This window comes from Salmo salar, chromosome ssa01, assembly GCF_905237065.1.
Source record: "Salmo salar chromosome ssa01, Ssal_v3.1, whole genome shotgun sequence".
Taxonomy (NCBI): Eukaryota; Metazoa; Chordata; class Actinopteri; order Salmoniformes; family Salmonidae; genus Salmo; species Salmo salar.
In genome coordinates this window covers 13,601,453-13,623,473 of record NC_059442.1, presented here as the reverse complement: position 1 = coordinate 13,623,473, position 22,021 = coordinate 13,601,453, and the positions used below count along the sequence as shown (strand labels likewise).

Sequence of the window (22,021 nt, the reverse complement as noted above, 5' to 3'; positions counted from 1 at the left end):
TAGGAGTAGCAGTGTTATCTGTGGTAATCCATGTTTCCGTCAGCGCCAGGAAGTCTAGGGACTGGAGGGTAGCATAGGCTGAGATGAACTCAGCCTTGTTGGCTGCAGACCGGCAGTTCCAGAGGCTGCCGGAGACCTGGAACTCCACGTGGGTCGTGCGCGCTGGGACCACCAGGTTGGAGTGGCAGCGGCCACGCGGTGTGAAGCGTTTGTATGGCCTGTGCAGAGAGGAGAGAACAGGGATAGACAGACACATAGTTGACAAGCTACAGAAGTGTTGTTTCTTGTATTATTGTCTCCTGTGTCTTTAGAGAACTGTTTCACTTTGATATCCTTTTTCTTCTGTCCTGATTTTCTCTTTCTTTTCTTCTGTTAACTAGATATTCTTTGTTGTTCTTCGTTAGCTAGCTAGCTTCTTCCAAAAGAGTCCCTAGCAACTGCTTAGCAACTGGTAAACAATTCAGCTAGCTAAGATAACTACAATTTTATGAAAAATAGTTATTTTTCAAAAGCCTATCTTCTTTGTTTGTTGCTTGTTTTTTCTCCTATTCAGTCTTGCAGTTTTCTTTTGCTTTTTTCCGATGTACTTCACTCTAAAAACCATGTAAATTTCAATATTTGTAGGAGCTCATTTTTCAGCTGCTGCTGCTCAAATTGGAGTTCCGGAACATATAAGACATATAAGACACTTGTATGTTCATGAATGTTTAATATTACGAATATTTATTTGAATTGCGCGCCCTCCAATTTCACCGGATGTTGTCGGCTTCAATCCCGCTAGCGGGACACCTAGCCCCAAGAGTTAAGTATCAAAAGTATAAATAATTTCAAATTCAAGCAAACCAGACTGCACAATTTTTTAAAATATTGTTTAATGTTGACGCATAGCCAGGGGCACACTCCAACACTCAGACATAATTTACAAACAAAGCATTTGTGTTTAGTGAGTTTGCCAGATCACATGCAGTAGGGATGACCAGAGATGTTCTCTTGATAAGTGTGTGAATTGGACAATTTTCCTGTTAAAATGTAACGAGTACTTTTGGGTGTCAGGGAAAATATATGGAGTAAAAAGTACATTTATTTTCTTTCGGATGTAGTGAAGTAAAAGTTGCCAAAAATATAATTCAGAAAGTAAAGTACAGACACCCCTCCAAAATACTTGAGTAGTACTTTAAAGTATTTTTGCGTAAGTACTTTACACCAGTGCTTTGCAGTAATTGACCATGAAGGCCTGATTCACGGTCTCCTCTGAAGAGTTGATGTTAAAATGTGTCTCTTACTTGAACTCTGAAGCATTTATTTGGGCTGTAATTACTGAGGTTTGTAACTCTAATGAACTTATCCTCTGCAGCAGAGCTAACTCTGGGTCTTCCTTTCCTCTGGCGGTCGTCATGAGAGCCAGTTTCATTTAGAAGGCTAAAATCATATTTAATCTTCTCACAAATAGTTTCATATTAAATCATATATGTTCCACAAAATGTAGATGTAAATCTGATAACTGGGACATGTACATTTGTAGAGTTACCGTTATTTGGTCATACCGTCCTTGATGAGATCACAAAACAACAACTGATTTGACATGATTGTTCTTTAAGTCCCTCCCGACCCTCATTATTTACATAAGAAATATTTTTTCAATGTCTAACCTTTTGATGTTACAGTACTGCAAAACCTCTGTTGTAACAAAGGGATTTTTAACTTCCATTTCTGCAGAGTGGGAGAGAGAGTTTCTGCGAGGTATTTACTGCCACCATAAAACTGGCCAACTCCCCCAGGAGAGGAGGGGTCTTGAAACCTTTGTTTAGCCAGCACCTTTGATCTCCATCCAGGTGGGCAAGTCATGACAAGACCTATTTAGTTACATTTCATTAGGCCTATTTAGTTACTATCTATATGCCTTACATTTTACATCACAAAAGAAGGTCCACATGTTTACCTGCACAAACCAGCAGAAGACCAATACTGATGATAAGAGAGGTGGCCCTCATATTCTCCTCAGTCACAAGATACTGAATGTTTTGGGCCAATGTTGTCACAAAATACATTTTATACATGGACCACTTACACCCTTGAACTCATTAGTAACCACAACTCTTTCTCGTTAGCAGTTACCACGACTAACGTTATGTACTACAGCGTGACTTGTGTTTACATTTATAGTGGTACTCTGAAAGCACTGAATATACCATTTGTCAGTTGGGGGGGAGGGGATTCGATCCATATTGCGGAAGATCTGTGTTAAAATGTGAAGGTAATTTCGCCTTTAAATTTCAATCGAGCTATAACTTGGATCTTCCGTGATACGATCAAATTGAGCCCTAATTCACAGGTTGATTTTTCCAATGTAAAATATCCAAAAGGGAGAGACAAAGCCCCTCATTCTAGAATGCATTCCAGGGAAATAGTATAAATTAATAGAAAGGGTTTTATTGTGAAATGAAGGAGACTGTTTTGAATAACCTTCAGTATTTAATTCAATAAAAATTGCAGTAGTAATCAATCAATCAAATATATTTATGAAGCCCTTTTTACACCATCCGATGTCACAAAGTGCTACACAGAAACCCAGCCAAAAACCCCAAACAGCAAGCAATGCAGATGTAAAAGCATGGTGGCTAGGAAAAACTCTCTAGAAAGGCACGAACCTGGGAAGAAACCTAGAGAGGAACCAGGCTCTGATGGGTGGCCAGTCCTCTTCTGGCTGGATGGAATGTCAGTCTTTATCAATGTCAAGTGGCTTTAAAGACTGCCATTCCATCCAGACAGTTGTGTATGAAAATAATGTAAAGCTAAGCTATGACAGCGTGTTCATCTGAAAGAAACGTGTGCCCAGGGCAATCATGGGTAAATGGTATTCTATTTGCATAGCTTCAATTTCTTACAGGCATCCTTTGCGTCCTCATCATTGACAAGGTCTGTAATCAGTTCTTCTTTGTATTTATTGACCAGTTTCTTGCAGATGGCTTTGAGTATCCCCATGCTGCCACAAATAGTATCCAACTTAGCAGCGATGTTATCCTGCAAGTAAAAATATAGAGAGATCACTTACAGAATGTGTTTTTTTTGTGTCATTGGTGACACAAATTCATTTGCTTACATAACATTGTGAGAATTGCAGAGATATAGCAGTATAAAGGGGTTTCTCAATCATTTCAGTATGACCCTGACTAGGATTTATTATGGCTATAAAATGCTGTACATTGATGAGACTGTTGTGTTTACACTGTTAGGTTCAAATTTTCAGAGTAAAACCTCAACGGACATTATGACAGCTCAAACCAAGTTTATTCTTCCCAGAGGGTCAATACAGTTGCATTTGACAAAGACATGTATACAATAGTTGTGGTATATGTACCCAACTTTGGGTGGAGTCTCCCCCCTTCTCGCTAAACATTTGTATCTTTATTGAATCCAAAATGGCGCTGCAGTTGGACGTGTGTATCTGTCTTTGTCTTATCCCATGTAAATAGCCAGTCTTTTTCGTATATATCTTAATCTCACTTTCTATCTACGAACTAAATATACTTTCCTGCAACCCGCCTCACCCAGTGTGGTACGGATCTGCTATTTTTATATCTCATAGCTAGAACTTCCATCAGGAGCTAGCCAGCTAACTAGCTACTAGTCTTTGTTAGCCAAGGCTAGCGGACCTCGCCTTTTTTCCCCGTCATCAGCCAGCCTTAGCTCGGACAACACCTGCCAGTCTGCACAGCGCGACATCAACCCAGAGCATATCGGACTGCTTCTCTATACCATATCACCGGATTCCTGCCGCTCTGGATAATTACACCGGCTCATTACTCCAGATCATCGCAGCTAGCTAGCTGCTAATGAGTGGCTACTGTCAGCTAACACCTCTGTCCCGAAGCAAGCACCAGCTAGCCTTGAGCTAGCCTCAAGCTAGGCCCATATACCAGCTAATGCTAGGGCTACAATACCTCCTATGCCAATTGGCCTGGACCCTTTATTGTCAACACGGAGCACCGTCAATCCATCACGACTGGACTGCCGACGTGATCGCCCGATGTGGTCTCAACAAGCTATGTCGCCGAAGAACCATCTACTAGCTCCGTCCCACTAGTTTTTCTAAACGCTGTGTCCCATGCTCACCTAGCATAGTAGTGACTACCAAACAGCACTTTGACTCAACTATTGCTGCTCTTTTGACCCTATGATCACTCGGCTACACAGCTGATGCCCCCTGGACTGTTTCAATAACACGGTACCTCATTTTGTTTCACTGTCGGCCCCAGCCTCGAACTCAGGTTCTGTATGTACCTAACTGACCCACTCTGCCCATTCATCGCCATTTACCCATTTGTTGTCTTAGCTCTCCTGATCAACACCTGTGATTTCTTTGCCTCTCTCTGATGTCAATATTCCTTGTCTACTGCTGTCTTGGCTAGTTTTTACTGTTTTATTTCACTGTAGAGCCTTCAGTCCCACTCAAAATGCCTTAGATAGCTATTTTGTCCCACCCCACACATGTGGAGACCTCACATGGCTTAACTTGTCCCTCCAGAGATGAAACATCTCTTATCGTCACTCAACACCTAGGTTTACCTCCACTGTACTCACATCCTACCATACTCTTGTCTGTACATTATGTCTTGAATCTTTTCTACCATGCCCAGAAATCTGCTCCTTTTATTCTCTGTCCCCAACGCACTAGACGACCAGTTCTTATAGCCTTTAGCCTTATCCTACTCCTCCACTGTTCCTCTGGTGATGAAGAGGTTAATCCAGGCCCTGTAGTCCCCAGTTCCACTCCTACTCCCCAGGCGCTATCATTTGTTGACTAATGTAAGCGTAAAAGCCTTGGTTTCATGCATGTTAACATCAGAAGCCTCCTCCCTAAGTTTGTTTTATTCACTGCTTTAGCACACTCCACCAACCCTGATGTCCTAGGCGTGTCTGAATCCTGACTTAGGAAGGCCACCAAAAATTCTGAAATTTCCATCCCCAACTACAACATTTTCCGCCAAGATAGAACTGCCAAAGGGGGTGGAGTTAGTCTGCAGTGTTCTGTCATGCTATCCAGGTCTGTGCCCAAACAGTTCGAGCTTCTACTTTTAAAAATCCACTTTTCCAGAAACAACTCTCTCACCATTGCTGCTTGTTATAGACCACCTTCCGCCCCCAGCTGTGCCCTGGACACCATATGGAATTGATTGCCCCACATCTATCTTCAGAGCTCGTACTGTTAGGTGACCTAAACTGAGACATGCTTAACACCCCGGCCATCCTACAATCTCAGCTAGATGCCCTCAATCACACACAAATTATCATGGAACCTACCAGGTACAACCTTAAATCCGTAAACACGGGCACCCTCATAGATATCATCCTGACTAACCTGCCCTCTAAATACACCTCTGCTGTCTTCAACCAGGATCTCAGCGATCACTGCCTCATTGCCTGCGTCCGTAATGGGTCCGCGGTCAAACGACCACCCCTCATCACTGTCAAACGCACCCTAAAACACTTCAGCGAGCAGGCCTTTCTAATCGACCTGGCCCGAGTATACTGGAAGGATATTGACCTCATTCCGTTAGTAGTGGATGCCTGGTTGCTCTCCAAAAGTGCTTTCCTCACCATCTTAAACAAGCCCCATTCAAAAAATGTAGAACTAAGAAAAGATATAGCCCTTGGTTCACTCCAGACCTGTCTGCCCTTGACCAGCACAAAAGCATCCTGTGGCGTACTGCGTTAGCATCGAATAGCCCCCGCGATATGCAACATTTCAGTGAAAATAGGAACCAAAATACACAAGCAGTTAGGACAGCAAAGGCTGGCTTTTTCAAACAGAAATGTGCATCCTGTAGCACAAACTCCCAAAAAAATTCTGGGACACTGTGAAGTCCATGGAGAATAAGAGCACCTCCTCCCAGCTGCCCACTGCACTGAGGCTAGGAAACACTGTCACCACCAATAAATCCGCAATAATTGACAATTTCAACAAGCATTTTTCTATGGCTGGCCATGCTTTCCACCTGGCTACCCCTACCCCGGTCAACAGCCCTGCACCCCCCACAGTAACTTGCCCAAGCCTCCCCCATTTCTCCTTCACCCAAATCCCGATAGCTGAAAGAGTTCCAAATTTAGACCCCTACAAATCAGCTGGGCTAGACAATCTGGACCCTGTCTTTCTAAAATTATCCGCCTCAATTGTTGCAACCCCTATTACTAGCCTGTTCAACCTCTCTTTCATTTCGTCTGAGATCCCTAAATACTGGAAAGCTGATGCGGTCATCCCCCTCTTCAAAGGGGGTGACGCTCTAGGCCCAAACTGTTACAGACCTATATCTATCCTACCCTGCCTTTCTGAAGTCTTCGAATGCCAAGTTAACAAACAGATCACTGGCCATTTCAAATCCCACCGTACCTTCTCTGCTATGCAATTTAGTTTCCGAGCTGGTCATGGGTGCACCTCAGCCACGCTCAAGGTCCTAAACGATATCATAACCGCCATCGATAAAAGACAAAACTGTGCAGCCATATTCATCGACCTGGCCAAGGCTTTCAACTCTGTCAATCACCGCATTCTTATCGGCAGACTCAACAGCCTTGGCTTCTCAAATGACTGCCTCGCCTGGTTCACCAACTGCTTTTCAGATAGAGTTCAGTGTGTCAAATCGGAGGACCTGTTGTCCGGACCTCTGGCAGTCTATGGGGGTGCCACAGGGTTCAATTCTGGGCCGACTCTTTTCTCTGTATACATCAATGATGTCGCTCTTGCTGCTGGTGATTCTCTGATCCACCTCTACGCAGACAACACCATTCTGTATACATCTGGCCCTTCTTTGGACACTGTTAACAAACCTCCAGACGAGCTTCAATGCCATACAACACTCCTTCCGTGGCCTCCAACTGCTCTTAAATGCAAGTAAAACTAAATGCATGCTCTTCAACCGGTCGCTGCCCGCACCCACCCGCCCATCTAGCATCACGACTCTGGACGGTTCTGACTTAGAATATGTGGACATCTACAAATATATCTAGGTGTCTGGTTAGACTGTAAACTCTCCTTACAGACTAACAGTAAGCATCTCCAATCCAAAATTGAAATCTAGAATCGGCTCCCTTTTTCGCAACAAAGCATAATTCACTCATGCTGCCAAACATAAAACTGACTATCCTACGGGATCCTCGACTTTGGCGATGTCATTTACAAAACAGCCTCCAACACTCTACTCAGCAAATTGGATGTAGTCTATCACAGTGTCATCCATTTTGTCACCAAAGCCCCATATACTACCCACCACTGCGACCTGTATGCTCTAGGTAAAGCCACGCCTTATCTCAGCTCACTGGTCAGCATAGCAGCACCCACCCGTAGCACACGCTCCAGCAGGTATATTTCATTGGTCACCCCCAAAGCCAACTCCTCCTTTGGCTGCCTTTCCTTCCAGTTCTCTGCTGTTAATGACTGAAACAAATTGCATACATCACCAAAGCTGGAGACTCATCTCCCTCACTAACTTTAAGCATCAGCTGTCAGAGCAGCTTACCGATCATTGCACCTGTACATAGCCCATCTGTAAATAGCCCACCCAACTACCTCATCCCCATATTATTAGTTTTTTTTGCTCCTTTGCACCCCAGTATTTCTACTTGCACATTCATCTTCTGCACATCTATCACTCCAGTGTTTAATTGCTAAATTGTAATTATTTGGCCACTGTGGCCTATTTATTGCCTTACCTCCCTAATCTTACTTCATTTGCCCACACTGTATATAGACTTTTCTATTTTGTTATTGACTGTACGTTTGTTTATCCCATGTGTAACTCTGTGTTGTGTCGCACTGCTTTGCTCTATCTTGGCCAGGTCGCAGTTGTAAATGAGAACTTGTTCTCAACTGGCCTACCAGGTTAAATAAAAGTGAAATATATTTTAATATTGCTAGGCAGGAAACGAAGTGATACGGGGAATAAACATTTTTTTCTCTTAACGTGTCCAGACACCTCGACCCCCTTCATCACTAATCCATGGCTCTCTCCCCTTATCAATGCTGTCACATGTGATCGTTTTCCCTGCACTCAGCACATTCCAAACTTAATTGCACACACCATATCCCTTCCTCCTACAGATAATCATTAACTTCTGATGTAGACCCTCTAAATCTAAGCACTCAATAGTTTAATAGAATATCTGATAATTAACCCCATCCCAAGTTTAGAAGTTAGTACCCAGAATCCATCAACACTAAAACTATCAAGTTAATATTTGCATTATATTTATTCAAGAGTGTAAAGCTAACGTGAGATTGCTCACCTTCCATTTTACAGTCACAGAACAATCTGTCATCATTACCTTGTCATTATCACCATCCAGCTGGGCCTTGACCTTGTTGATGATGCGCTTACACGCAAAGCAGGTACCTGGAAGGACAGCTTTGATCTGAGGGAGAGGGAGACATTTTAGGCTACAAAAATGATCAGGTATTTACTTAAATATATGGCAAAATGGTATTGCCAAATAATGGCATTAACCTAGATTAATATTTTTTTCTTTCTTTTGGGATTAATTAAAACAATCACCACTGGGCTTAGTCTGTTTCTGCTCTCTTCACATGTTTGGCATGACAATGAGTGACAAGGAGTTGGGATGGTCGCACAAACAGACTGGCACTGGTGCTACCATTTTTTTCATGCTACCTCATGCAAACCCCAATTTCTTTACGCTTCCCAGCTAGCACATACCGTTCTGAGAACCATATGTTTCTTAGAGCTTGGTGAGAGCGTTGTTGGCCTATGGTTATCTTTGCAAACAACCTTCCCATAACTTTCTGGGATAGTTGCTTCCCACAGACGTCAAATCGATGTCTATTCCATGTTGGTTCAGCGTAATTTCATTGAAATTACATGGATACAACGTTGATTCAATCAGTGTGTACCCAGTGGGTTGGCTTTGGAACATTCTCAGCACATTTAAGGAACTTCACACAAACACATTTTCATTACCTTAATATAAGCTTTCCTAAAAGCTCAAACATGGTTACATTTACATTTTGATAATGTTCTCTGAACGTTTTCAACTGGTTTGACATCGGGAATGTTCTCATAGTTCAGTGAATGTTAAGAAACAACGTTCTTCTGTGGGAATTTCATTACTTTAGCATAGCGTTTCCTCATGGTTCTATTTAAAGTCATGTTCTCAAATTGTTCCACGAATGTTCAGAAACAACGTTGTTCTGTGGGAATTTCAGCACTTAAGCATAAATTTGTTTTCAGGGTTCTATTTATTCATGTTCCCAAATCCTTCCAAGAAAGTTGAGAAAATCATAAACACAACTTCAACAAAGAATGCTATTTAAAAACATATGTTCCGTTCTCAGCATGAACAAAACTCTATCCTGTTAACCGTTCTGGCACAGGCGTTCCGTTAACGACCCACCTCGACAACATCCGGTGAAATTGCAGAGCAGAAATAATCATAATATACATTCATAAAAAACATGTGTTATACATCGGCTTAAAGATTAACTTCTTGTTAATCCAGCCAGTTTGTCAGATTTCATAAAGGCTTTACGGCGAAAGCATACCATGCGATTATCTGCAGACAGCACCCCGCTTACAAAAGCATACAAACATTTTACAAATAAGTCAAGGAATTACAAAAGTCAGAAATAGGGATTAAAATGAATCACTTACCTTTGAAGATCTTCATATGGTTGCAGTCCCAAGAGTCCCATCTACACAATACATTTTTGTTTTGTTCGATAAAGTCCCTCTTTATATCCCAATAACTCTGTTTTGTTGGCGTGTTTTGTTCAGTAATCCACTGGCTCAATGGCGGTCAAAACATGCAGACGAATACATCCTAATAGTACCTGGAAAGTTCGTCAAAACATGTCAAACGATGTTTATAATTAATCCTCAGGTTGTCAATTGTCTAAATAATCGCTAATATTTCAACCGGACAATAGTGTATTCAATAGAAAGGAAAAACAACGAAGGGCGCGCAATCGGTGACGCGCGCAAACCAGCTCTGAATTCTTCCTCAGTCCACTGACAAAAAGGTCTCATTCTTCTTCATTTTTCAGAAAACAAGCCTGAAACATTGTCTAAAGACAGTTGACATCGAGTGGAAGCCATAGAAACTGCAATCTGGGTACTAACCCATTAGATACTGTGTAGGCATTCAATTGAAAATACCCACATAAAAAAAATCTGACTTCCTGGATGGATTTTCCTCAGGTTTTTGCCTGCCATATCAGTTCTGTTATACTCACAGACATTATTTTAACAGTTTTGCAAACTTTAGTGTTTTCTATTCGAATCTACCAATTATATACATATCCTAGCTTCTGGGCACACTTTGGGCACACTTCTCATCCAGACTTGAAAATACTGCTTTTCTGGGAGGTTATATTAATGCTTTGAGAAGGGAAATTATAGGTTATTTTGAGGTTTTTGAATAAATTCCACTAAATGTTTCAGTAATAATGTCTGTGAGTATAACAGAACTGATATGGCAGGCGAAACCCCGAGGACAAACCACCCCCCCCCCCAAAAAAAAAAAATTCAGCCTACCACTATTTTCAATGGCTGTCACTTTTATTATAAGGCGAAGTCCTCCCAGATTGTTGAGATCTAGTGGAACCCCTAGGAACTGCAGTCTTTAGAAAGAGTTTCAGGCTGGTTTTTAGAAAAATGAGCCAGAAATTGTAGTTTTTCTAGGTGGCTCCCATTTTGGCTGTAGCGTTTCCAAGCGTGTGAATGAGAGCGCGTTCTTTGGTATTTTTCTCCAGTAAAGACTAACGATTCTCCATCTTAAATTGTATCGTTTATTTACGTATTCGGGTACCTAAGGTTTGATTATAAACGTTGTTTGACTTGTTTGGAAAAGTTAATTAGTAACGTTTGGGATTCTTTTTGTATGCATTTTGATGGAGGGAAACTGGGTGGATTATTGACTGAAGTGCGCCAGCTAAACTGAGTTTTTATGGATATAAAGAAGGACATTATCGAACAAAAGGACCATGTGTGATGTAACTGGGACCAGGCATTGTTTATATTGCTATTTCTGACTTTTGTGTCGCACCTGCCTGGTTGAAATATGTTTTTCATGGTTGTGTATGCGGGGCGCTGTCCTCAGATAATTGCATGGTGTGCTTTCGCCGTAAAGCCTTTTTGAAATCTGACACAGCGGCTGGATTAACTTCTCTATGGTAGGGGGCAGTATTTTGACCTCCGGATGAAAGGTGTGCCTGTAGTAAACTGCCTGCTACTCAGGCTCAGAAGGTAGGATATGCATAGTATTAGTAGATTTGGATAGAAAACACTGAAGTTTCTGAAACTGTTTGAATGGTTTCTGTGAGTATAACAGAACTCATATGGCAGGAAAAAACCAGAGAAAAATCCAACCAGGATGTGTGGAAATCTGAGGTTTGTAGTTTAGTTTTTCAAGTGATTGCCTATACAGTATACAGTGATTTAGGGTTCATTTTGCACTTCCTAAGGCTTCCACTAGATGTCAACAGTCTTTAGAACATTGTTTCATGCTTCTACTGTGATTGGGGAGAGAATAAGAGGTCCTGGAGTCAGATGACCGGTTGGAATATTACTGACGATTTATGATTAAAACATCCTAAAGATTGATGCTATACATAATTTGACATGTTTCTATGAACGTAAATATCACTTTTTTTACTTTTCGTCGTGACATTTTGCGCTCGCCTCCTGCATTTCGAGTAGTGGACTAAACGTGTGAACAAAAAGGAGGTATTTGGACATAAATGATGGACTTTATCGAACAAAACAAACATTTATTGTGGAGCTGGGATTCCTGGGAGTGCATTCTGATGAAGATCATCAAAGGTAAGTGAATATTATAATGTAATTTGTAATTTCTGTTGACTCCAAAATGGCGGGTATCTGTATGGCTTGTTTTGATATCTGAGCGCTGTACTCAGATTATTGCAAAATTTGCTTTCGCCGTAAAGCTTTTTTAAAATCTGACACAGCGGTTGCATTAAGGAGAAGTGTATTTATAATTCTTTGAACAACTGTTGAATATTTTATCAACGTTTATGATGAGTATTTCTGTAAATTGATGTGCTTATTCACCGGCAGTTTTGGGAGGCAAAACATTTCTGAACATTACAAGCCAATGTAAAATGGGGTTTTAGGATATAAATATGAACTTTATCTAGCAAAAAGACATGTATTGTGTAACATGAAGTCCTATGAGTGCCATCTGATGAAGATCATCAATGGTTAGTGATTAATTTTAGCTGTATTTCTGGTTTTTGTGACACCTCTCCTTGCTTGGAAAATGGCTGTGTGGTTTTTCTTGTCTCGGCGCTGTCCTAACATAATCTAATGTTATGCTTTCGCCGTAAAGCCTTTTTGAAATTGGACAATGTGGTTTGATTAACCTCTCTGGGCAAGTGGGACGCTTGCGTCCCACCTACTCAACAGCCAGTGTAATCCCATGGCGCGATATTCAAATACCTTAGAAATGCTATTACTTCAATTTCTCAAACATATGACTATTTTACACCATTTTAAAGACAAGACTCTCGTTAATCTAACCACACTGTCCGATTTCAAAAAGGCTTTACAACGAAAGCAAAACATTAGATTATGTCAGCAGAGTACCCAGCCAGAAATAATCAGACACCCATTTTTCAAGCTAGCATATAATGTCACATAAACCCAAACCACAGCTAAATGCAGCACTAACCTTTGATGATCTTCATCAGATGACAATCCTAGGACATTATGTTATACAATACATGCATGTTTTGTTCAATCAAGTTAATATTTATATCAAAAACCAGCTTTTTACATTATCATGTGACTAGCATGTGACTAGCATTCCCACCGAACACTTCCGGTGAATTTACTAAATTACTCACGATGTTCACAAAAAACATAACAATTATTTTAAGAATTATAGATACAGAACTCCTTTATGCACTCGCTATGTCCAATTTTAAAATAGCTTTTCGGTGAAAGCACATTTTGCAATATTCTGAGTAGATAGCCCGGCCATCACAGGCTAGCTATTTTGACACCCACCAAGTGTGGTACTCACCAAACTCCGATTTACTATTAGAAAAGTTTGATTACCTTTGCTGTTCTTCGTCAGAATGCACTCCCAGGACTTCTACTTCAATAACAAATGTTGGATTGGTTCCAAATAATCCATAGTTATATCTAAATAGCGGCGTTTTGTTCATGCGTTCAAGACACTATCCAAAGGGTAAAGAAGGGTGACGCGCCCGACGCGTTTCGTGACAAACGCTGTTTAAAATCAATTTTTATGCTATTTTTCTCGTAAAAAAGCGATAATATTCCGACCGGGAGTCATTGTTTTCGTTCAAAGAGAGAGAAAGTAAACATGGTGTCGGCTCGTGCACGCGCCTCCAGTCTCATTGTCCTCTGATCGACCAGTATCCAAATGCGCTAATGTTTTTCAGCCATGGCCTGCAAAGCCACCATTCATCGTTCTGGCGCCTTCTGAGAGCCTATGGGAGCGTTAGAAAATGTCACGTTATGCCAGAGATCCCCTGTTTTGGTTAGAGATGATCAAGAAGGCCAAGATATAGTCAGAGAGAGTGCTTCCTGTTTGGAATCTTCTCAGGTTTTGGCCTGCCAAATGAGTTCTGTTATACTCACAGACACCATTCAAACAGTTTTAGAAACTTTAGGGTGTTTTCTATCCAAAGCCAATAATTATTTGCATTATTTGCAATTATATGCATATTCTAGTTACTGGGCAGGAGTAGCAACCAGATTAAATCGGGTACGTTTTTTATCCGGCCGTGCAAATACTGCCCCCTATCCCCAACAGGTTAACGAGAAGTGTATCTTTTAAATGGGATATAATAGTTGTATGTTTGAGAAATTTGAATTATGAGATTTTTGTTGTTTTGAATTTGCTGCCCTGTTATTTCACTGGCTGTTGAATAGTGTGTCCCGCGGGTGGGACGCTAGCGTCCCACATACCCCAGAGAGGTTAACAAGAAGTTAAGCTTTATTTTGATGTATTATTATTAGTTAAATATTTATAATTCTGTAGTTTCAATTTCGCGCTCTGCAATTTCACCGGATGTTGGCCAGGTGGGACGCTACCGTCCCACCTGCCCATAAGAAGTTAAAGGAACCAAAATAAAATCTTCTCAGAACCTCCCTGCAACGTAAAATGAAACGTTCCCAGAACAGACAATGTTCCTTTTTGTTCTCAGAATGTAAAACAAAAAAGTCCAGTTTTACTGGTCAGGAAAAATATATCTTCTTTCCCACAGCCAATGTTAAACCAAAAGCAAACGTTCCCACACCTTCCAAGGAACCAAATGTGCCAGCTGGGTATTGTGTAGGGCAGTGTTTCTCAACTAGAGTCATTGAGTATCCCCAATAGTACAAATTATTTTGTAGACCCGGACAAGCATACCTGATTCAACTTATTAACTAGTCATCAAACTGAATCAGGTGTATTTGTCCGGGGCGGTACTCACTAATACAATACAATGAAAAGTCTCCAACACTACCTCGGCATGGTTGTCATCTCTGTCCATTAGGTAGTCCCCCCACATGGCCTCCTCCTCTCTCAGATTCCCCCCACCTTGAGGCTTGAAGGACTGAGCAAAGGCTAAAAAAAAATATTCTATTAGCATTGTCATTTTATGTTATTTTTTAAAAAGTGAAATCTTTACAATAGGTAAATGGTCAATCCATTTGTATTCAATCACTTTTTGACAGCACCCCTTTTGATTGGAACGGTTCCTTCCATATATGACCATTGTAGGAGTGCTCAGAAAGTGACTTTTTAGACCTGAATGCCAATATATTAAAGAGATAAAGGTGTTCAAGGTTGACCTATTTTGCATAACCCAACATACCATGAGACATCCATGTCTTCATCACTGGGAAATATTCAATGGATGAGATTAATATAATTTAAAAGCTTACAAACAGTGTTGTCAAATATTTTATAATTTTTGGAGGAAGAAAGTTGTAAAATACAAAGTAAATATTCTTGATATAAAAACGTGTACATTTCTATTTTTTTTCATGTTGACAGATGTTGTAGTTTAGACCCTATTTTACATCATCTAAGTTATTTGTGTTGTGCCATCCATCGGTTGAGACACAACATGCTCTTGAAGACAGGGTGGATATCATGTTTTGGCTAATAAATGTACATCAGAGAATGTTGACTTGAATCGGAATATCTGTTGTTTTAAATTATACTGTCAATCCTCCATAGGAAGGAAACCTATTGAAATCATAAAAGATACCAGAATAGACATGACCATTTTAAGTTGACATTTGGTGGCGGGTGGACCAGCGGTCATCTTTGTGGGAGTAATTAGAAGTAAAAATGTCTAATTTAAAATGTCAATGGTTTACCATCTAAGTTGCAGTGGTCTGAAGGGAAAGGTCCATTCTATGAATTATTTTTCTATGATTGAAATGACACCCATACTGTATTCAAGAGCATGTTGTCTCAACCGATGGCGGACACAACACAAAAAGCTCAGATGTGAAATAGGGTTTAAACTACAAAATAATCGGAGTTGAAGCGTTTTTAGATACTTAACGTTTTATTTTATTTTAAAAAAGTTAAGTGGGTGGATCAGCTTTAATATTGCAGATTGTTGCTTCCATCAATGTAATTGTCTGCATCATTTTCAATCCCCCATATATTTTGGGGGTAAATATCTATATACAGTTGAAGTTGGAAGTTTACATGCACACTTAGGTTGGAGTCATTAAAACTCATTTTTCAGCCGCTCCATAAATGTCTTGTTAACGAACTATAGTTTTGGCAAGTCGATTAGGATATCTACTTTGTGCATGACGCACAACAGCAAAGGACCTTGTGAAGATGCTGGAGGAAACGGGTACAAAAGCATCTATATCCACAGTAAAACGAGTCCTATATCGACATAACCTAAAAGGCCGCTCAGCAAGGAAGAAGCCACTGCTCCAAAACTGCCATAAAAAAGCCAGACTACGGTTTGCAACTGCAAAAGATCATACTTTTTGGAGAAATGTCCTCTGGTCATATGGAACAAAAATATAACTGTTTGGCCATAATGACCATCGTTATGTTTTGAGGACAAAGAGGAATGCTTGCAAGCTGATGAACACCACCCCAACCGGGAAGCACAGGGGTGGCAGCATCATGTTGTGGGGGTGCTTTGCTGCAGGAGGGACTGGTGCACTTCTCAAAATACATGGCATCATGAGGATGGAAAATTATGTGGCTATATTGAAGCAACATTTCAAGACATCGGTCAGGAAGTTAAAGCTTGGTTGCAAATGGGTCTTCCTAATGGACAATGACCACAAGCATTCTTCTGGCGTTGTAGCAAAATGCCTTAAGGACAACAAAGTCAAGGTATTGGAGTGGCCATCACAAAGCCCTGACCTCAAACCTATAGAAAATCTGTGGGCAGAACTGAAAAAGTGTGTGCGAGCAAGGAAGCCTACAAACCTGACTCAGTTACACCAGCTGTGTCAGGAGGAATGGGCCAAAATTCACCCAACTTATTGTGGGAAGCTTGTGGAAGGCTACCCAAAATGTTTGACCCAAGTTAAACAATTTAAAGGCAATGCTACCAAATACTATGTAAACTTCTGACCCACTGGGAATGTGATGAAAGAAATACAAGCTGAATTAAATCATTCTCTCTACCATTATTCTGACATTTCATATTCTTAAAATAAAGTGGTGATCCTAACTGACCTAAGACAGGGTATTTTTACTAGGATTAAATGTCAGGAATTGTGAAACTGAGTTTAAAGGTATTTGGTTAAGGTGTATGTAAACTTCCGACTTCAACTGTACATACATGCATGCATACATACATACATACATACATACATACATACATACATACATACATACATACATACATACATACATACATACATACATACATACATACATACATACATACAGTTGAAGTCTGAAGTTTACATACACCTTAACCAAATACTTTTAAACTCAGTTTTTCACAATTCCTGACATTTAATCCTAGTAAAAATTCCCTGGATTTCTATTTGCCATTTATTTTGTCAATTGTGCTGTGATGCTTCACAAAAGTACTGAACCTTTCTTTTCTCATAGCTTCTACAGGTTGTAAATTAAAGATAACATTTTTGGGGGATAAAATAATTATTATATTATTGATCGATTGACACTAACTTTTAAAATCACCCAGTATTGCTATCTGCAGCGTTAGTTCTAGGTAAATGTTGCAATTCTTCAGCCATTCCTGGACCTGTGACCAAAAACGAGCTACATATGGACAGTACCAAAATAAATGATATAATGACTCTGCGTCCTCGCAGCAATATCTACAGAGCTGGGAAGATTGAATCCCCCATGTATATAACATTCTATTGGTTGCAAGAATTTTGTATAATTTATATTGAAAAATTTGAAGTTTTGAATTCGCCGTTTTTTTGCGTGTCAATTCATAAACCATGTGCCATTGAATCGGTACATCGAATCTCTTCCCAACTGTTTTTTGCAATTTATATGGCACAGCTGTCATTTTTTTGGTCCTTCAATGAAATTGGTATCTATTTTTTTATTTATCGCAATTTTCTTTAACCATTTTTTTGGTATTTATTAAGGACCAAGTTCCTTACCTTTGCTCCCTTCCACTTGCCTCTTCCATTTTTGTGATAATGCTGCAATTAGTTGGTTGTAATTTTGGGTAGAGAAGACATTTCCGTATGTCAATGTTAGCTACATGTGTGACAACTCCTCCAGTCCTATTTATGATATAATTTACAAAGATTATACCTTTTTTTTTGTAAACATTTTATCAATTTTTTTTTTTTTTATCAATTAGTATATTTGAGTTTAACCACAATATTTGTTGTATTATTCTGTCTTTTCAGGTGGATTAAACTGAAATTGCAACCAACTTTCTAAAGCTTGTTTAAAAAATAACAATATTTTGGAGATTTCATTTTCAAATAACCAAAAGTGATTAGTTAAAATGTTCTTTATTCACATTACATTTAACTAGGCAAGTCAGTTAACAACAAATTCTTATTTACAATGACGGCCAAGGAACAGTGGGTTAACTGCCTTGTTCAGGGGCAGAACAACAGATTTTTACCTTGTCAGCTCAGGGATTTGATCTAGCAACCTTTCAGTTACTGGCCCAACGCTCTAAACACTAAGCTACCTGCCTCCCCAACACGGGGTGAGACATTCTTACTATTTTACTAGAGAACCATTTTGGATTTAAGTATAACTTTTGTATAACTGATGCCTTTAGTGAGAGGGCTAATGCTTTAATATTTAATAATTTCTGCCCTCCGAATTCCTTTCGTTATATAAATCGGTCCTTTTTTATTTTATTTTATTTTATTTATTTATTCGTCATATAATTTAAAAAGCAGGTCACTAGGTGTAGGCAAAACTATAAGCAAATGGGTAAACTGTGATATGACTAAAGAGTTAATCAGGGTGATTTTTGCACAGGTATTTTCCTTTCCTTTCCATGGTAGCAAAATCTTACTGATTTCTGCTAACTTTCTATAAAAATGTTTTGGAGTGAGATCATTTCTTTCGTTTGGGATATATATATCTATACTGAGTATGTCCACATCCCCGTCAGACCATTTTATTGGTGAACTACACAGTAATGTAAAATTTGAATTTAATTTATCATAATTTGGTTTTAATCCAGAGAGTTTAGAAAAAGTATCTAGATCCTCTGAGGCTGTGCAGGGATTCAAATTGTGGCTTTGAAAGAACATGAATCATCAGCGTACAGCGTACAATGACATCTTTTTGTTTTTAAACCACAGATTTCTAATCCCTTAATATTATTGTTGGATCTAATTTTAACAGCTAACATTTCAACGGCAATAATAAATAGATATGCCGATAATGGATAACCTTGTTTTACTCCTCTTGACAGTTTAAACTTTCTGAGATGTAGTCATTATTTACTATTTGACACCTAGGGTTACTATACATAACTTTAACCCATTTTATAAGAGATTCTCCAAAATTGAAATATTCCAGGCATTTATATATAAACTCCAGTCGTACTTTATCAAAAGCTTTTTCAAAATCACCTATGAAAACCAGGCTTGGTTTCCCCGATATTTCATAGTATTCTATTGTTTCCAGTACTTGTCTTATATTATCTCCAATGTATCGTCATTGAAAAAAAACCTTTGGGAAAACGTCAGTTATAAATTCTTCTGTCCTAGTTTTAAACAAGTTATCATCTAGTAGGCTTTGATTCAATTTCCAATATCCTCACCACATGGAAATTCTGTAAGAGATATATGCCAATTATGTGATTATCCGACCGCATTCTGTCCCCTATCAACACTTTTATTTTTTATTATTCTTTTTTTTTTTAGTTTTGGTGCCGGAGAAAATGACAAAGTAATCAAGACGACTAGCTTGATTAAGCCTACGCCATGTATATCTCTCTAGGTCATATATCCACTAATTCCAATATGTCCATGACATTCATGATTTCCGGAAGTGCCTGAGGGTGATAATTTTATGTGATTTCCTTTACGGTCCATAGAGGTATTTAAAACCGTATTAAAAACTCCCACCATAATAATATTCCAGTGTTGCTTGTAGAGTTGAGATATATCTAGAGATAGAGATGGATAAATATAGATATAGATAGAGAGATATAGATATATAGATATAGAGATATAGATATAGAGATATAGATATATAGATATATAGATATAGAGAGATATAGAGATAGAGATATAGATATAGAGAGATATAGATATAGAGAGATATAGATATAGAGAGATATAGATATAGAGAGATATAGATATAGAGAGATATAGATATAGAGAGATATAGAGAGATAGATAGATATAGATAGATATAGAGAGATAGAGAGATAGAGAGATAGATAGAGAGATAGATTGATATTGATAGATATAGATTGATATAGATAGAGAGATAGATAGATATAGAGAGATAGATATAGAGAGATAGATAAATAGATATCGATAGATAGATAGATATAGAGAGATAGATAGATAGATATAGAGAGATAGAGATATATATAGAGATATAGATAGAGAGATAGAGATATAGATATAGATTGATATAGATATAGATTGATATAGATAGAGATATAGATATAGATTGATATAGATAGAGATCTAGATAGAGAAGATATAGAGAGAGATAAATAGATATATAGAGATAGATATAGAGAGATATAGATATAGATATAGATAGATAGATAGATAGATAGATAGATAGATAGATAGATAGATAGATAGATAGATAGATAGATAGATAGATAGATAGATAGATAGATAGATAGATAGATAGATAGATAGATAGATAGATAGATTCAAAGAAGCTTGGATCATCATTATTTTGACCGTATAGGTTAATAAGCCATATCTGTTTATTGTCCAATAACATATTTAAAATATTCCATCTACCTTGATGTGTTTGGTCAATTAGCACATTTAGATCAAAATTACTGTTAACTAATATCATCACCCCTTTTGAATTTCTTTGACCATGGGAAAAATATATTTCACCCCTCCAGTCCTTTTTCCCCAAAACTTTGTCTAAAATTGTTGAATGAGTTTCCTGTAAACAATAGATATTATATTCCTTCTCTTTAGCCAGGTAAATACTGATAGACTTTTCTTATTATCTTTCTTATTATCTGCCACATAAACCATTACAATTATAACTGGCTATACTTATCTCACCAATTACCATAATGAGACACAAGTTTCTATTCTATTTATCATAATATAAGGTTTGTAAACGTACCATTAAAATGTAACATGATGATTGATTGTCTATAGCTGATGATATTTGCATTGCTGCTGAGTAAACCTCCAATTGGTCCCCACTATTCCACCTGCTAAAAGCCCTCCTCATCCTGAGTTGGGTTGTCATCACAATGCCCGGCAGACCGCCAAAAGACCCCCTGGATCCCATGGCCCCGGAGAGACTGGGACCTATCCTTCGAAAAGAGCACACAGTGCCACCCACAGAACAGAAGCAGATCAACTGCCAAATGCATTTCCATCGCCCTCACCTCGATTTGTATTATATATAGCCATTAAAAAATATATACTTAAACGGGATTTTTTATCTAATATTCCATAATTAGCTCTTTATTTTTGTAGTAATGTAGGCAGTTTATGCAAAGGATTTTTAACTCTCACCATTTTCGCCATTTACCAAAATTACATTATGGCAAGCATTTATTATTTTAGCAAACAATTATTGTGATTCATCCTATATTGTCCCTAACATTTTTTACTCCCTCGCAACAGTTATGGGATACACAGCCACACACATACACTCAACCCCTTTCCCCCACAACAACCACAGACTTAGATTCTGAACAGTTGCACCATCCCAGAGCCCAACTCAAGAAAGGTCTTGATTTACGAATGCATATACAGTTGCAGCTGTATGAGAAGGCCTGCAAAACTGAGCCAAAAAATAAGGACATTTGATTAACCATTGTCATGTTAACGGTTTTCAAAATGACAATTCTTTATAAAAAAAATATTCAAGACAATAAAATACTGTAGTTTGACAACACTTTGTAAGCATTTAAATGATATCAAACTCAACCGTTTATCTTTTCCAGTAATGAAGACATGGATGTCTCATGGTATGGTGGGGTATGCAAAATTATTCAACTTTGAGCACCTTTTGTTTCCTGAATGTTAATCGGGTCCGAAATGTTACTTTCTGACCACTTCTTCCATGGGCAAACGTGTATGGAATTAAAATGGACTTACCCTAAAGCTGGATTTCAATATTTAATTTTCCTGACATTTCACAAAAGAAGACCCATATATTTACCTGCACAAACCAGCAGAAGACCCATATTGACAACCCTCATCTTCTTCTCAGTCAAAAGGTAGAAATGGATAATAAAGCAACTGTTGTAAGCCAGTGTAGTTAACTTGGTCCTGGTTGGATAGCACAGAACGTCTGCTCTTTTCTACCCATTGCCTCTGGCTTGATTGGTTGCCGTTGCAGAGGGGAAGGAGCA

General features: G+C 38.9%; 1 protein-coding gene across 1 annotated transcript; it reads right to left on the bottom strand.

Moving 5' to 3' along the window:
* Positions 1-2,452: 2,452 nt before the first annotated feature.
* LOC106564204 (saposin-C) lies at positions 2,453-22,021 on the bottom strand. The gene is made up of 4 exons (XM_014130280.2): positions 21,829-22,021; positions 14,507-14,607; positions 8,320-8,406; positions 2,453-3,021 (listed from the first exon to the last, which is right to left on the bottom strand). The coding sequence occupies exons 1-4, from the start codon at positions 21,866-21,868 to the stop codon at positions 2,860-2,862; spliced, it is 390 nt and encodes a 129-aa protein (XP_013985755.1). The 5' UTR covers positions 21,869-22,021; the 3' UTR covers positions 2,453-2,859.